Source organism: Calypte anna, chromosome Z (assembly GCF_003957555.1).
Source record: "Calypte anna isolate BGI_N300 chromosome Z, bCalAnn1_v1.p, whole genome shotgun sequence".
NCBI classification, from domain to species: Eukaryota; Metazoa; Chordata; class Aves; order Apodiformes; family Trochilidae; genus Calypte; species Calypte anna.
The window spans coordinates 68,582,938-68,600,970 of record NC_044274.1 but is presented as its reverse complement, the minus strand read 5'-3'; the positions used below and the strand labels follow the sequence as shown (position 1 = coordinate 68,600,970).

The 18,033-nt window shown below is 41.8% G+C and overlaps 1 protein-coding gene across 1 annotated transcript in view; it reads left to right on the top strand.

Moving 5' to 3' along the window:
* Positions 1-243: 243 nt before the first annotated feature.
* EDIL3 (EGF like repeats and discoidin domains 3) overlaps positions 244-18,033 on the top strand; it is a 227,730-nt gene continuing 209,940 nt past the window's right edge. Inside the window, exon 1 of the mRNA XM_030467107.1 lies at positions 244-291. Coding sequence (XP_030322967.1) covers positions 267-291 — 25 coding nt within the window. The 5' untranslated portion in view covers positions 244-266. The remainder of the gene's footprint in view (positions 292-18,033) is intronic.

The following is an 18,033-nucleotide window of genomic DNA, read 5'->3' as shown; positions in this document are numbered from 1 at the left end:
CAGTGGCGGGACGGAGGCGGGCAGTCGGACCATGCTGGTGGAGGTGCGGCAGCAGCTGGCGGGGCAGCCTCCTCACCGCTTCTAGGGCGGCGGCAGCGGGAGGCGCGGCGGGGGCTGCGCTCGACCGGGGTCCGGTAGGAACCTCGCATCGCTTCGCCTCACATCTTTTCCTCGTCGGGCGGAGGAGCCGCCGCTGCTGCCTCTTTCTTTCGGCAAAGAGAGGAGGAGAGGAGGGAGAGATGATCCGCCTGGTGCTGGCCTGGCTGATGCTCTGCGGGAGCCTCGCCCGAGGTGAGGGGAAGGGGAGCGGTGGGGAGCGGGGTCGAGGCCGCGCCGGAGCTCTCAGAAAGTCGGAGCCGAAGTGCCCGGGGAGGCGCGGCCGGCGGGCGGCTCTCAGCTTGGGTACCTCCGTCTGGGCTTTTTTTTTTTTTTTTTTTTTTTTTTTCCTCCTTTTTTTTTTTTTAATATTTGAAAAAATAATAATACTTATCTCTACGTTTTAAGTAGAAGGCGACGAAAGATCCACCCTCAGACATGTTCTGTTTTGAAACTACGCTTAATTAGAGGAGAAAGGAATGCCATGAGAGCTTAAATGTAATCCAGATGAGCGGATGGGAAGATTTAATAATATCCGCAGAGCTGTCCACATTTCTTTTCCCTTCCTGCCCCTACCCCTCCCCAGTCACCGGTCTTCATTTTAATTTGAAGGCTGTTAGCTCTTAGCCGGAGATCCAGCAAACCACGGAACAGTTTGCAAACACGTTCTCGGCAGCAGAATAGCTCTTGTCAGGCGACCCTTTGCCTGCCTCCTATCTAGGGCATCTCCATCTAAAGCACCATTGGCGCCTTGTCTGTGTCTCATGCCCTCCTCCGTTCCCAAATTAAAAAAAAACAAACAAACATCCCACCTCAAAAAAGAGAGCTCAGCCTTACCCTAGAAAAATAACTTTACAGATGTTAAAGTTCTCTTTTACTGTTGTTTATAAGAATAATTCAGGCTAGATGGGTTTACCCTCCTAGCATTAATAAAAGTTGTCGGGAGCTCGTCTTGCAACGAGCTGAAAACCGTGAGGTTGTAGTGAGGATCGGCTGTAGAGCAGCAGCTCCTCTGAAGGCGGAGGGGCCAGGGTGGCCGGGGGAGAGGGCAGAGGGAGGTCGGGGGGAGTTCATCTGCCACCGGTCCCGTCCCGGACCCCCCCGGGGCGCCCCGCCGAGGCTGCCGCGGAGCCGTCGGGGAAGGAAGGAGCCGAGCCCCGGGTACAGGGGACACCCTGGGTCCTTCCCCTCCACCCATCACTGCCACCACCCCTCAGCCCCCCAGCACCAAAGCCCTCAGTGACGACCCCCGTCCCGCCCGGAGGGCTTCCTTGAACCCTTCAGCCCAGCACAGAGGAGCATTCCCGCCACCTGCCAGCTCTCAACCTGCCCCTGTGCAGGGGTTGACGCTGTCCCCCGCGTGGGAACCGGGTTGAGGACATTTCTGGCGGTGGGAGATCTCTTATTCGTCCTTTTTGCATGTTGCTGAAGCTTAGAACAACTGTTAAACCTAATGAGTAATGGAATATTTCCTTTGACTTTTAGACCTGCTGCTGTAATTTTCGATGTTTTTTTGTTTGTTTGTTTGTTTGATTGTTTGTGATTGTTTTTTTCCTTGTTTTGGTTCGGTTTGTTTTTTTGAAATGAACCGATGTATCAGTACAATTGAATATTTTATTAGATCTTAAATTATTCATCACAGTGGCTTCTCAAAATCCAGTAACATTCACACAGTTGCAGCAAGCGTGTGATAGCTTATGCAATATGTCCTTGTACCTGCAGTTTATGCCCAAAGTCTTTTGCTAAAAAGATACTGTATCTTCCACCAACTCTGGAACAGCCATAAATGCTTTGCGTTGGGCTTCTATAGGATTTTTCATAGTTCGTATTTGAGACATCTTTGCATTAAATTTTGCCATGTTTTTAGGTAACTTCAGAACAGGGAGGACTTCGGAGATTTTTCTAGTAGAAGTGAAATGGGAAGTAAAAAAATAAGTAAATCCATTTGCTTTGTGATTGCTTAAGCTGTAATTGTTCAGTTAAAGGTTTGCCCTTGGCTTTCAAAATCAAACAGAAGAAAATGATGCATGTTTTGTTTTGTTTTGTTGTTTGGTTTTTTTAAGTGCTGAAACTGAATAAAATGCTGCTTGACATTTCTGATATAGTGACTTAATTTTGCTCACTGTCACAACATTTAATAGATCCTCTCAAAGTTATGAAGACTGTAAGCACTGTAAGCAACTAAAACTCTTTAGAAAGCAGGTTATGAACAGTACAAAAACTTCTTGTACATTGTTTGAACATTACTTGCTGATGAGTCCCTCTGCATGATGTGTATAATGAAAAACTACTGTAGTGTCATCTGGTCAGTAGCCAGTCCTTCCCTCTTGTCTTCTGGGCTAAATTCCAACTGTAGATCAAAGTTAAGCCAGATAGTTCATAAGAGACCCGTGTTTCGACTTGGCTGGAAGAGAAAACCACTAACTGTGTTTTCACTAGGGCTCAGAAAACTGATGATGGAGATCAAAATCCTGTTTACGCATCATATCTTAAAAACGTCTTTTGCTTTTTGCATTTGGAACAGGTATTGAGTATATCAGCAAGAATCTATTTTTTTATTTAAAAAATGGAGATAGAAGGGAGAGAAAGTCAGAGATAGATGATGATGATGGTGATGAAAAAGTTATCTCACTGGAAGACTGTAATTCTCCTCTTTGTGACCAGTCTGATAAATTCGCAGTCTCATGCACTGCAACAGGAGTCTGATCATCAGAGATGTGTTTGTCTGCATGTATATGATGAAACCATGCTTCAAGGTTGCAGTGACTTTTACTCCTTAGTTTGCAAGAAAGATGTAGGTGCCCTTTTAGTAGGGAATGTCCTTTTAAACAGATTTCAAAACAGCTGTAAGTTTTTATATTTGTTGTTGCTGTTTCATGGTCAAATTTGAACACGAGCCAGCTTGATGTTCTACTGTGTAGTGGACGCACAACAGCAACAAGAGTGACTACACAGACTATGTACAAAGAATTATTTCATGTGAAATAATTAAAGTGCATCTCATCTATAGTAATCCAGTCTTCTTAGCCCCACTGGTGTTTTTTTTGCTTTTTTTTAAGGAAGAAATAAACAAATACTTTTCAAAACAGTCAGTGAAATTGGGATCAAAGGAAAGGAGAACATAATTTAAAACTGGTGTATGTTGTAGCACCCAGATTTACCTTATGAACTGGGGTAAGCTGATCAGCTATGGTAGTGGTATTGTAAGTGCATAGCAAATCAGTATATTCCATGCCTATGTATAAAATGTTTTTGAAACAGGATCTTCTAAAGATTTACCGTTTGAGTTGTCTTTATGGTGACGCTGATCCTAACATAGTATCATGCTTTTCACTTAGCTTGTTGCTGAATATTTGTGTATAGTTTTCCTAAAAATGATACACGTACATTGCCAACCCCAAGCAAACTTAGATCATTATTTTATAACTTTGTCTTATTGAGCCTGAGATAACTATTCTGGAACTTTCAAGGAACTGTTTCAAAGGTGTTGCTTTTTCTCCATTACAGTGGGAACCTTCACTCTCTCTGAGACTAACAAGTTTCTATAAAGCCTCTTTCTGCAGCTGGGGTGAGCTGCAAGGAATAAAAGAGCTGAGAAACAAGAGAGGTAAACTGTAGCTTTGTTCTCCTGTAACTGTACTGAAAGACTGAAAACATCACAGGGACTTTTAAAGACCAAGGTTCTTCTGTTTTACTAAATACCTTTGCATCTTAGGACAGCATCTGCTTCTGTACAAGCTGCTGACAGTGTGACCCTTCATAATGATTTTCACTGTTCTTTCAACAAATTACATTTGTATTCCAATTGATTTTCCATGACTGCTCTTATAGCCTCCAGAAAGTGTATAAGCAGATCCACTATTGCATCCTATACATATCTGGTCAGTTTAGGACAGATTTTGATGTCAAGCTGTGCTTTGTTATAACTGGAATTAATAGTCCTGGTGGTGTTTTGTTTTCTGAGTATCTGACTTCCTCTTTCTCTGCCCTTTATGTCATCGTCCTTTATCCTTTATGTCTTTTTTCAAAGCATATACTTCATACAAAATTGTTTATCAATGGTAGCACAGTGAAAAGGAGCACGATCTCATCATCTCTCCTCCACATTTTTCCAATTACCATCCAGTTGAAAATCAAGGAAATAGTCCACTTTGGAGGTTATTTCAAAAGACAAGCACTTTTTATTAAGAGGTTGATTTTTATGCCTTGAATTAGAACTTTATACAGCAAATGTCCATACAGCAGCAGTAACAAGCTCCACAGCCTGACATCCCCTCAGCGTAAGTAAAGATACCTGAAGAAGCGGTGTTTAAAAAACTGTGATTCATAAATAAATCTATGTTATTCTTAAATGTATTATGAGTCACATAGGAGTTAGCATGTTTTGCTGTTTCATTTTTTATATTTTTTACACATCTAAAACTTACGTAAGCCACATATCTAGTAGTATTTCGGAAATCTTAATGGATAGTCAATATTGCATTTACAACTGATACTGAGTTTCTTTGGAGAATACTTGAAGCCTAGCTGCCTTGAGTTTGAAAGAATAAGGGCTACACATCAAAACAGTATTAATTTATTTAAACATTAAAAACAGGTTCAGGGTAGAAATGCGATCTAGTTTTCCTAGATGATACATTCAAAAATTAAAGATCAGTTTACATATTCAAACCCAAATAAGAGTTGTAAAAACCTTAACATTTGAAAACTTTAAGCCTCTGAAAAATGCCATTTTGTATTGAAGGACAAATACACATTTTCTTTTTGAACTGGGTGAAGGGAGAGAGAAGGGGGAAAACCAACATCCACCTAAACTCAATGTTACATCAGCCCAAGGAGTAAGCAGTAATGGGTCTAGGTTTCCTTCATTATGGAACACTTAGATATCATCTTAGAGCTACTCACTGTGCATAGTGAAAGCATGGCACTAGGGGATAAAGCAGCTTTTGCACCACTATTGTTGACGAACCAGAGCGTGGACCTGTGGAGAAACAGCAGCTGCAGTTGCAAACTTGGATGCTGGATATTGCTGAAAGCCCGGGCTCAGCCAGCAGCTTGTGTCCTGGAAATTCAGAGGCACAGAATTTGTGCATGTCTTCTCATGGTCTGGGATTTTATCAAATCTCTTGGTGATGTGGTAATATACAAGAGGGGGTTTTCTGTTCATTTGTTTGTGTGGGTTTTCTCTCTTTAATCAGCAAGCTGCGTTACCTTTCATCACAGTGGGGGTGTTCTTCTATTTTAAGTTTCAAAAGCTGAGAAATGAAACAGACCATGATTACCTAATATAGTCTCCAGCTAATCTAACTAATAATTACACTACGTGGTGTGTGAGTGAATGCATTATCATATGACATACAAAAAAACATCTTAATTTCACATGACTCTATAGTGGCTATATGCATACATACCATATGGTAGGTATATCCACACTTCAGATAACATACAGAGGAATTACATTCACTTAAGTGCCACCGTCTAGGTCCTTTTTAAAAGGTCATGCTAGATAAAACTTCATTGTTCTGTGAATCCAGTATGCAAAGTTCCCTTTTTCAAGTCAAAATGTCTTATATCTAACAAAAGCAATTAATGTTGCTTTTAGGGTTGTTTTTTTGACACAAATTATAGTATATCTCACTTTTGAATAGAGGACCACAGGTAGACAAACACATTTTATAAGAATTTGTCAAATTGCTTGAAAATACAGAAGAAAGCACTCATTTGTCTACAACATTCAAATGGGGAATCCTGGATTATTTCAGCATATCACTTGTGGAAGTAGAACATCCAGTTTCTAGTTCTAGGAGGTAGGATTTTGACCACAGTAAACTCAAGTGTGCAGGTGGCAGCAGTGAGGAGCAGCAGATAAGCAGGTGCGAGAAGATCTGCTCTCCTTGCATGGAGCCCAGGCAGGAGTTCTGAACATCCAAGTGGGAAACTAAGGGTGTCTGTGCAAAAGGTGCAGTACTGCTTCAGTGCCATGAGTCATACGTGACCTGGAGCCCACAGGGAAGAGGGAAAACACACAGGACACTGATGCCCTCCATCGGAGGAGGTGGGAGGTTTGATGTAGGTTCTCTTCAGCACCCTCTCATTCCAGGTGATGCATGGGAACAGCAGGGGCCTGGCCAGCATGCAGTGTTTGCATAGAGTGGTGACTCCATTCAAGTTCTTGAGAAATTTACCAAGCAAAAACTGAAAAAAGCAGGACATTACTATTCTGTAGACTCAGGAGTTCAACCAGCGATTGTTCCTCCCTATCCTAACCTGGTGTTCTGCTTATGCTCCTGAGACCCAGACAGCACGGGTTCAGGCTGACTATTAGTGCTTCAGAGGATGTATTGGAATCTGAGAGTTTCAGATTTTTTGTTTTGAAGATAACCTTCCCTTCTTGCTGTCCAAGTCCCCTTGCAACTATTTTTTTTCCTTTATTCTTTTTAGCTTTAAGCAACACAAGGCATTCGTGCACAGTCAGATTATGGCCCTGCTGTAGGCGCAGTTCAGACACAGAGTCCCTTTTGTCTCTGTGTGTCTTTGAGTATTCTCTGAACAGTAACTTTTTGACAGACAAAAAATTGAAAGAGATTATTGCTTTGTCAATTTCTAACTACAGTAATTTTATTTGCCATGCTTCTCTGAAGGGAGGCTGACAAAATTTCTAACAAAAACTGCTTTTTTCCTATCATTGTCAAGATGCTATGTCAACCTGTATAATTATGGAGAGCTGTGACAGCAGTCTGTAAATAACAGTAATTTCTGACATCTGATTACTCATGTCTTTAGGTTTCTACAATAGCGAAGCTACAACAGACAACATAGGAAATACTTTTAGGTAAGACATATATGCCATGTGTGAGTGTAAGAAATAAAAAAAAAAAAATACTTGATTTATTTTTAACTTTTAAATCTTACAGCCTATCTTTCCCTCTTCTACAAGAGCTTCTATCCGTGCTGGTTGTCACTGTGCACAACCAGCCCCTTTAATCCAGGCTTCTTCTTTGATTGTTCTCCATCACAGTCACGGAATCACAGAATCAAAGAATGTTAAGGGTTGGAAGGTACCTCAAAAGATCATCCCATAGACTGTACTGCTTTAATCTGTTTGCCAGTTTTGTTTTGTTTTTTTTTTTTTTCATTTTCCAGTTAAGTATTACATTTGCAGACAGTGGCCTGGGCTCCAAGCCTTTTTTAATACTCACATCCTTTGCTTCTTGGATTTTTGACGGAGAGTTGGAGAAAGTACAATTTGGTGTGTAACTTGTCAGATTCCTTTTGTGAGGAATTGTGCAGGATTGCCTTACAAGGGCTTTTCTAGGTTAAAAACCAAGACTGGGTAGTTGATTGCTTTCAGATGCTATTCCAGAACTATTTTAAAACCACTGAACACCCATTTATTTGAACAATTTTAAGGGAAGATTAGGTTACTACTGTGAGTAGTGTAAGGTGTGGATGGGGAAATTACGGGCTGTTGTCATGAGAAGTACCTAAAACGACCTAGTAGTTCTCTTGCATTGTACATCATATATATATTTCTTTAATGATGCTTTTGACTAATTTCTTTGATGACTTTTTTTATGTCTCTGCCTTCTGACCTCATACAAAATGATGCATCAGTTATAGGTATTCCTTCAGGATAAAGATCAGCCTCTTTAATAATACCTTTCATTTTTCCTGGCTGTGATCAAGATCATCCTATTTTAGCCTCTTTTTTTTTTTTTTTTTTTTTTTTTTTATATAACCTTGTGTCCTTGTTCAGGTGCATATTGTCTTTTAGAAATTTATTTAAGAAATGGTGTATTTTCACAGTGTAGCACACTTACAAATATATTTACACTCTGTGGTTCCTTGCCTTGATGGTTTTATGTGACTTCAAGTTCTTTCAAATGTGGGTTTTCTGCATCAGCGTGTTACAAAAATCATAGTGAATTACCATCCACTATGAATGATCAGCAACAAAAAAAAGGTAATTAAAGCAATGTCAGACATGCTTGGGAGTTTAGTCCCAGAGATGTATCTCTTCTTCTGTGAAATCTATTTGGGAAAAAAAACCAAAAACATCTGAATAACAACTCTGAAATCTGCTGGAGTAAATAGTGATGAACTGTATACACTGGCTTAATATTACAATTACATCTGTGTTATTCATAAATTTGAAATGCTGAATATGAGTAAAAGGTTTGGCCTTTGGTAATGATGTGGACTCTTGGCCACTGGAGGGGTGAAACAGGTTCATTCTGTCAGAATTCCTGAGTCTCCATAGTTTGTTACTGCTAAACATCACCTGAGATGAGCAAGTCTGTCATGTCACAGCTGACAGTATGACCCTGCCCAACTAATTGCTGCTTGCCATCAACTTTTCCCTGGTTTCAGCATTGTCGCTGGTGTTAGGCAGAGCAATAAAACATTATTTGTATTCAGCACTGCTTTGCTGGTGGCTGAGCTTGTTGGGATGACTTAGGGCAAGGCAGGATCAGGCAAGCTGCAGGGTTGGCACAAGGAAGAGTGATGGGAAGATGGAGGGAGAAGCAAGTGGCACAGGCCTCTTGTGTCATCATTTGGCTTCTGCAAGAGGAAGCTATAGATTTTTGAGTGATGGCTTGTACATTTTTTTGCCAGTGAATACTTTTCTGTACCTACTTGATGTTTCTCTGTGTGGCTTTGCCAGGTGTTCAGTGCCAAACAGATGAATTTAAAGCATTTTGAGCAGGGAAAGAAACTCAGTCAGCCCCCACTATACCTGAAGGCACAGAATGCCAATTTTCTCCTGACCCCATGTAAATCACCCACCACACAAACCAGGTACAGAAATCATACCTGTGAATGTGCATTGCAGTCCTGTCTACATCACCCTGACATGGCTGTGGGCAGAGGAGCAAATTCTGCATTTCTCCTGTGTGTCTGCATGCTGCCTCACCATCCTGGGGCCAATCAAGTGTTCATTAATTAAACTGTCCTGGTAGCCTATTTTGATGAGGACATACTACAGTGTTTTTCTTCCCTAATTATTTCTGTACCAAATATTTATCTTTTGGATAAAGATCACTCTTTGGCCATGCAGAGCAGGTTAGGCTCACGAGCTCTCTGTGTGCTTTCAGTAGAGTGGGATGTTCTGGCTACCTCAGATACTCAAGCTGCCTTAAAGCTACTGGTTGAGTGGATGTGGTTCTGGCTCCTTCATTCAGACCAGCTGAAGGCTGAGCAAGAAGAGAGAAGCAGCCAAAACAAATGAGTAAAATCACTACATGCTTCTGTTAACTTGAGAAGAAATAAAAACCTAAACCAAAAAAACAAACAAAAAAACCAACCCAAACCTCTTCAAAATGTTAATATGAATTTTTTAGATTGTTTCATGAGGACTTGATATCTATGTGTCTGTGTTTAACCTGGCAACTGGATTCAGCTGGACAAAGTTGCATCTTTCAGCAAATAACCCGATCAAGTGTTGTGACATTTTTAAGTGGCAGTGTCCCTTTAGCCCAGCTTCAAACACCTGCCCTATGGCAGCTAGGTCTCTTCCTAGGGTCTGAGACCAGGGACTGACTAATTTTTACCTGTTGGTATGCTACTTGGTTGTTTTTCTGTTTTCTTTTTTTGGTAATTCCTGTAAAAAGCAATAAATAAAAAGAGGTATATTGGCTTATTTTCCAGTAATGAATTGTGGTTATAGCATTATATTTATAAAAATATCTGAACAGAATTTTAAATCCTAACTAAAAATTTCCTTTTAAGGAAGAGGAGAGAAGAAGAAATATCCCAAAATTGTACCACAACTTCACTGGAATAAAGTTCAATCTAATTTAATTGTACTAATCTTTCTGAACTTTTCCTCTAAAGCAGCACTGTTTTCAGAGCTGGAGAGCTGTAACGACAAATAAAAGAAGTTTTCCTCTATATATTTTTTTAAATTTGGGAAGCTGCTCTTTCACTCTAAATGTTCTGGTCTGGCAGGTGATCATCATGTTTTGTGCTAGCATCTTTTATAGCAATCTCTTGTGTCACATCAAGCTTTTTTTCTTTTGTTGGGTTTTTTTCCTTCCACTTTCTTCTTGAAGTGTGAGTGCCTTCCATATGATACAAAAAGCAACCCTGAATCTTGAAAACAAGGGTCAATATATCATACAGAAAGGCTACTGCTTTTAAGAGAAAAGAATACATTTTATGACCCATGCCTGCTAAAAACTATGATGTTAGGTCCCCCAAAGTGCAAGCTCCTGTGCTGCAAGCATTGCAGCTCTTTGCATCTACATTTCAGTGTGTGTGTGTGTGAAAAGGGTTAGCGTATTGGTAATACTTACCCAAAGAGTTTCAGGGATCTCACAAACAGGTAATCATCTAGGATTGCTGTTTCAGGAGAGCTCTCCAATAATGTTATTCAGTGTTCTCACATTATTGCTGTATATGCAGGAAATCCTCATTTCTTTTCCATTTTCAAAATGAGGCATTTGAAGCTTTTAAAATTCAAATTGCAAATGTTCAGCCTGTTTACAGAATGGTATATATATTTTGTAACAGTTGAAATAATTTTTAAAAGCATTTAATATAGAATCTCAGAACACATTTCTGTTAGAAAAGTGTCTTCAGAAGGGATATAGTTTTGTTCTGCCCCATTTTTCTGTTTAAGATACATCAGTAAAATTACTGAAGATGTTAGACATATTACATCTGTTCTTTGAAAAAGAACACCATAAAACCCATAAAATTACTGCTCTAGCAGATTACAAACTGGTAGATATCTGCTGAAACTGGCTTTATAGAAGGTGCTGCTTCTAAGTTGATGTAGTTCAAAAATGAAATACTAACTTATTTTGGATCATGCCTTCCCAGAGCAGTGAAATAACTATATTAGCTCTGCTCTTTGGTCACACAGGCTTTATCCAGAACTTGGGGTTCAGGAATCATCCTGAAGGATACAGGGGAACATCATTCCAACAGCACTAATGAAGGAGTAATACCAGTCCTAAGCCATTTACTTCCTATTGCTCTCTGGGAGGGAAGGGAGAATATTTAGTATTGACCCTTTTTAAGGCATAGCAGATGCCTTGGAAGGGCTTCCTTCAACTTGGAAGAAATGGTACCTGTGTGGAATTTTTGACATATTGCCAGTGTTGTTCTTCTAACAGCATAGATGTGTCACCATGAGATCATTACAGAGATCAAGGCAGTGGCAAGAATTGCAAGATGCATTTATTGGCTGGGGAGGGTGGGGTCAGTATTATGCTACTATATCGGTTTCTGGCTTTTTCTATCATATCTGTAAGTAGTAACACAAGACAGATCTTTATATAGTAGGAATGTTCTGCAATATTCACCAGAAATGAAGATTGGGGGTGATGTTGGTAGGCAAAGAATTCTTCTGAATTCAGGATAGCTGCCTTGAGCTTTCCAGAAATTTTCTGGGAGCATTTCCATGTGTTGGAAATGACTATATTTATCCTTGGCATCTATTTAGTGACCTAGTTTGTTTGTCACGAACTACCTTGCATTTTTAGACGACACGTAGTGTTGTCTGGAAGAGTAAAGAACAGGTTTATTTGTATATTTATTTATTCATGTATTTTTGTGGGAAGAGGTATAGTGTTCTTCTGTTTGGCTGGATTTTTTTTCTTTGAGCTTTTGGTTTTTATGAGGTCCTAATTTCTTCCCTTGCACAAAGGTTTTACATGGAGGTTTTGTCCTTTCCTGGAACTCTCCTGCTTATTGAAAGCTTTGTAATTGTTCTGAAAATTAGTAATGTTTAAAGCTGCAATCGCTGAGAAATAGTGTGAGCTGAAACTGCAGTATGTTCAAGGGTAGGAAACACAGACAAAAGGTGTCACTGTGTCAAACAGCATTATTTGAAAGTTGTTTTTAGGTTTAGGATTTACATTGTAGCTTAGTTGAAGTAGAATTTTGGAGGTTTTTGGTTTCGTTTTTTGTTTGGTTGGGTTTTTTTTGTTTGGTTTTTTTTTGTTGTTGTGTGGTTGTTTTTCAGTTGATGGTTTAAAGACCCAGGGCCCTGTTAGGTGTTAATCCAAATTTGATGTTGAAAGCAGGTTGCTCTTCAGATTCAGCTATTTCAGGATTTTTGTGTCTTATCTTGATTTTAATAACACAGACACCTCTTGTGAATACAGGCAGAATAATTTTATACCAAAGTTTCCTCTTGATTAATGTCTGCAGGTTTGCCAGAACTGTTATCTACATTGCAAGCTGTCACTTCATGTCCAAGCTGAGTAATTAAATATTCAAATCAGATGTGCAGCTTTTTTTATTATTATAAACATAGTTTAGTATTTTATGGTTTCAGAGAACCTTTGGGAAAGAGCTGTATTATAGCTCATTAGAGAATGGGCAAGAACATCTCTGAAATTTTGGTCTGTTATGTTAGATTTTCAGATTTGGATTGCTGTCTCAGGCAAAACCAGAGAGAAAAACTGCCAGCACTCCATTAGGGATATTTGAGCCTTAATTACTGCAGGTCCCTTTATTATCTGAACTGGGGCCCTTCACTTGGGTTGCTTGCCAGCAGTTACATAAAATACCTATCAGCTTTTTTAATACTAAATGGTGAAATCATCCTTTTACAATATACCAGTTGAGTAACAACCCTGTGTACTTGTAATCGACACCACTGCTTTTCCAAAGTAGGTGTTGTACATGGCTATTTACTCTTAGGAGAATGTGGTTCACTTACGTTATGTACCAAATGAGAATTCCTCTGGCATAGGCTGGACCAACTAACCTGGTACACCAGAGACATTGAGGGAAGATGACTGTAGAGATCCTTAGGGTGAGGATGGTGATGGCCTTGCCTGTGGGGTTGCTGCTTACCATCAGGGAGGCCAAACAGAAGATTTACAAGGTCTTAATAAAAGTTTCACAAAGGTGGCAGGTCAAGTCCTGCACTGCAGGGAAGGAGGGAAGTCTTGAGGACCATCTCCAAATCAGCTGTGGATAGAAAATTCCATGATGGGGGAAGCTGAAAACTCATGTTGTCTGATGTCACACCTCAACCCTTCTTCTCGACCTCTGGTTTTGTAGTTATAGGTACCAACTGAGTGAGTGAGCAAAAGAAAAACTAAAAGAAAAAAACAAAATGGTTACTGCAAACTCCCCTACAGGGAACTGAGGTACTTGTCTGCTGAGCTGATGACTTAGGTGCTTAGGTTTGGAATGATGTAGATAGACTGTCACCAGTTCTACTGCTAGGGAGGCCTAGAAAATGAGAAGTGATTTTTTTAGTGAGATGGGTGATTTGGTGTGACAACAGACAGAGAGGACAGTGGAACTGAGCACTGACATTACTGCAGTCCTCCTCAGACAATCCTGGTATACCTCTGCATTGGGAGGGACAGGTCATGAAGAGAAATAACCAGAAATAACCAGCCACAGGTAAGCATTAAGCTGTGGTGGCTGGAAATGTCCTCATCCATGGTCTAGTAGCCCATGGTGGACCTGAGGGTGCTGTGGCTTGGCTTATCTTGCAGAGTGAGACATCTATAACCTCTGTTGCCCAGAGAAGTTGTGGCTGCCCCATCCCTGGAAGTGATGAAGTCCAGGCTGTATGTAGGGACGTGGAGCAACCTGGTTCTGTGGGAGGTGTCCCTGCCCATGCAGGGAGGTTGCAATGAGATGATCTTTAAGGTTCCTTCCAGGCTAAACCATTCCATGGTTCTATGAAGTAATCATAGAATCATAGAATTAGCCGGGTTGGAAGTGACCTCAGAGATCATCTAGTCCAACCCTTGACCCACCGGAGCAGTTGCTAGACCATGGCACTGAGTGCCACATCCAGTCTTTTTTTAAATGTCTCCAGGGACGGAGAATCTACCACCTCACCGGGCAGTCCATTCCATAGCCTGATCACCCTCTCCGTGAAGAAATTCTTTCTAATATCTAACCTAAACCTCCCCTGGCACAACTTAAGACTGTGTCCTCTTGTCTTGTTGAAGGTCGTCTGTGAAAAGAGTCCAGTTCCCACCTCGCTACAGCCTCCTTTCAGGTAGTTGTAGACAGCAATGAGGTCTCCCCTGAGCCTCCTCTTCTTCAGGCTGAACAGCCCCAGCTCTCTCAGCCTCTCCTCATAGGGCCTGTGCTCGAGTCCCTTCACCAGCCTGGTTGCCCTCCTTTGGACCTGTTCCAGGACCTCTACATCCTTCTTAAACTGAGGGGCCCAGAACTGGACACAGTACTCAAGGTGTGGCCTCACCAGCGCTGAGTACAGGGGCAGAATCACCTCCCTGGACCTGCTGGTGACGCTGTTTCTGATACAGGCCAGGATGCCATTGGCCTTCTTGGCCACCTGGGCACACTGCTGGCTCATGTTCAGTTTCTTGTCAATGCAGACTCCCAGGTCCCTTTCTGCCTGGCTGCTCTCCAGCCACTCTGTCCCCAGCCTGTAGCGCTGCATGGGGTTGTTGTGGCCAAAGTGCAGGACCCGGCACTTGGCCTTGTTGAACCTCATCCCGTTGGAATCAGCCCAACTCTCCAGTCTGTCCAGGTCCCTCTGCAGAGCCCTCCTGCCTTCGAGTTGGTCCACACTTCCTCCTAGCTTGGTGTCATCTGCGAATTTGCTGATGATGGACTCAATCCCTTCGTCTAAGTCGTCGATAAAGATATTAAACAGAACTGGGCCCAACACTGATCCCTGGGGGACACCACTAGTGACCGGCCGCCAACTGGATGCAGCCCCGTTCACCACCACTCTCTGGGCCCGGCCCTCCAGCCAGTTCCTAACCCAGCACAGGGTGCTCCTGTCCAATCTGTGGGCTGACAGCTTTTTCAGGAGAATGCTATGGGGGACGGTGTCAAAGGCTTTGCTGAAATCCAGGTAGACCACATCCACAGCCTTCCCCTCATCCACCAGATGGGTCACCTGATCATAAAAGGAGATCAGGTTGGTCAGGCATGACCTGCCCTTCCTAAACCCGTGCTGGCTGGGTCTGATCCCTTGCCCATCCTGCAGGTGCTGTGTGATTGCACTGAGGATGATCTGCTCCATAACCCTGCCAGGCACTGAGGTCAGGCTGACGGGCCTGGAGTTTCCCGGGTCCTCCTTCCGGCCCTTTTTGTGGATTGGCGTGACATTCGCCAACTTCCAATCATCTGGGATGTCCCCCGTGAGCCAGGACTGTTGGTAGATGATAGAGAGAGGCTTGGCGAGCTCTTCTGCCAGCTCCCTCATCACTCTTGGGTGGATCCCATCCGGTCCCATAGACTTGTGGGGGTCCAAGCAGCTCAAGAGGTCACTGACTGTGTCCTTCAATATTACAGGGGGGCTGTTTAGATTTTTATCACCTTCTATAGGCTCCAGAAGCCTGCTGTCAACAGGATAACCTGTCTTTCTGTTGAAAACTGAGGTAAAGAAGGTGTTAAATACCTCAGCCTTTTCCTTATCTTTGATAACTATATTCCCACCCATGTCCAGTACAGAATGAATGTTTTCCTTGCCTCTTCTTTTGCTATTGATGTATCTGTAGAAGGATTTCTTATTGTCCTTCACAGAGGTAGCAAGATTCAGTTCATGTTGTGCTTTTGTCTCTCTGATTTTCTTTCTACATGACCTGACTATATTCCTAAATTCCTCTTGAGAAGTTAGCCCTTTTTTCCATAATTGATAGGCCCTCTTCTTAATCCTAATTTCTTTCAGAGTCTCCCAGTTCAGCCAGACTGGTTGCCTTCCCCACCGGCTCGCCTTCCGGGACTCTGGGACAGCCTGTTCCTGTGCTTTCAGAATATGCTCTTTGAAGTATGTCCATCCCTCCTGGACCCCTCTGTTTTCAAGGGCTGTTTCCCAGGGTATACTCTGAACTAGTCTTTTGAATAGTCCAAAATCTGCTCTCTGGAAGTCCAACACAGAGGTTTTACTGACAACCCTCCTTGTATCCCTGAGTATTGAAAACTCTATTATTTCATGGTCACTAAGTCCCAGTCGTCCATCAACCACCACATCTCCCACCAGCCCCTCTCTGTTTGTGAAAAGAAGGTCAAGTGGGGCTCCGTCCCTGGTGGGCTCATTTACTAGTTGGAGCAGGAATAATGAGGCTGGGAGGGTCCCCGCTGACCAAAGGAAGCCATGTTGCACCCATCTTCCAAAAAGACTGAAAATGTTGACTGAAAGGGAAACTCCAGGCTGGTCAGCCTTGCTTGGTTCCTAGGAAAATCACAGAGTATGCTTCTTGGCACTTGAAGGTGTTTGGGAACTCTCAGCATAGGTTTATAGGGATAAATCACATTTGATACACCTGATCTCCTTCTGGGAAGAAATTACTGTGATATGGGAAGAGTGGTGCATGTTGTGTACCTGGGCTACATCAAGGCTCTTGACACTTTCTGTTCTCACAATCAACATAAGCCTCAGAGGGTGGTAGCTGATCAGTCACATCAGCCTGGAGCTTGGTAATAAGAGGGGCATCACTGGGGTCTGTAATCTGTCCTGTTTAGCGTCTTTATCAGTGTCCTAGAAGAGGTGACAGAGTCCTCATCCATCAAATGTGCAGGTTATACCAAGCCCAGGTGGCCAGTGGATAGCCTCAAGGGCTACTAAGAGAGTCTATGCTGTGGGAAGGAGCCACCAGGAGCCATAAAGAGGGACAAATGGAAAGTCCTGTCCAGGGCAGGGAGAGCCCTTGTGAGGGCACTGGTTTTTGGACCCCCAGTTCAGGAGAGACCTAGATAAATCAGTGTGAGGTCAGGGAGACCACTGTGTTGGTGAAGACTGGAGTCCTTGTCCTGCAAATTGAGGGACTTGTGGGACCAGGGCTGGGTCAGCAGCCATGGGAACATCATCAATCCCATGCCGGTAGGAATGGGAGTCAAGGAGATGGAGCAAGACCCTCACAGCAGTGTATGGCAGGAGAAGGAGGGTTGTTTTCTCTCTAAATATGAGCTAAGCACTCTCTCTGTATGATTTAAACACCTGGGCGTGAAGACGTGCCCATCATAAACCCCAGATGGAGTAGCTGTGTGAGATTAGCAGTGCTGTTCAATTCACCTTCTGCAGAAAAGTGCTTATTCTTTTCTTTTTGCCTAGCACAAATAAAATTTAAGACCTAGAGGATGCATCTGGTGTTTTTTGGGTTTGTCTACTTCTTTGCTTTGAAATTATTGCTTATAATTAATAAAGTAAACTAGGCAACGTTAAACAAGCTATGATTTTCAATGTTAAGCTTCTTTGTTTTGCAGTTTTCACTTTATAGTCCTGTAATCATGTGGGCTGGCAATAAGAGCCCCAAACCAAAGATTTACTTGCATTATTAACTTCCTTTCACATTTGCTTGTGAAATAAAAATTGTAAAAAATGGGTAGCAGCATGTAGAGATTCTTCTTGAACATTTTCCTTCCTGAGATGGTACTAACAGAAATATCCAATTTCTAGATTGTGACAGAAAACTGCAGCTTTCAAGCATATTGAAATGAAGTTAGGAGTTTGCAATTTAAAATGCAATCTGGATTTGGCACAAGAGATCTCAGATGAAAACCTTCTGCTAAAATGATGAGATTTACAGATTTAAGATTCAGTGATCATACAAAGAGTTTAACAACTCAGCTCATATGAGTGTTAGGGGAAGAAATTAAAATGAACTGAATTGGTGATTCATTCTGGTTACACTCTGGGGAAGAACAGACATTTTATAATAATTAATTATCTAATTTAAAACCTCCTTGTTTCTTGACTGAGGTAAGAAATTAGTTATTTTGTATAATAAAGTAGCTGATCTTTAAAACTAATGGGAAATGCAGTTATATTTAACAGAAAAACTATAGGTGCTTCAGTTCATTGGGCCTCAAGAAATTAGTTTCAAGCAAATGATGTAGTAAAATTAATGTACATTGCATTATTTTATTAATAAAATTGGTGTGTAAACATAGCTGATCAGTATATGGAAATCTGTTTAAGAAGAGAAATGAAAATGAAAAAACTAAACCAGCCTGTATTACAGACCATTGATCATGACC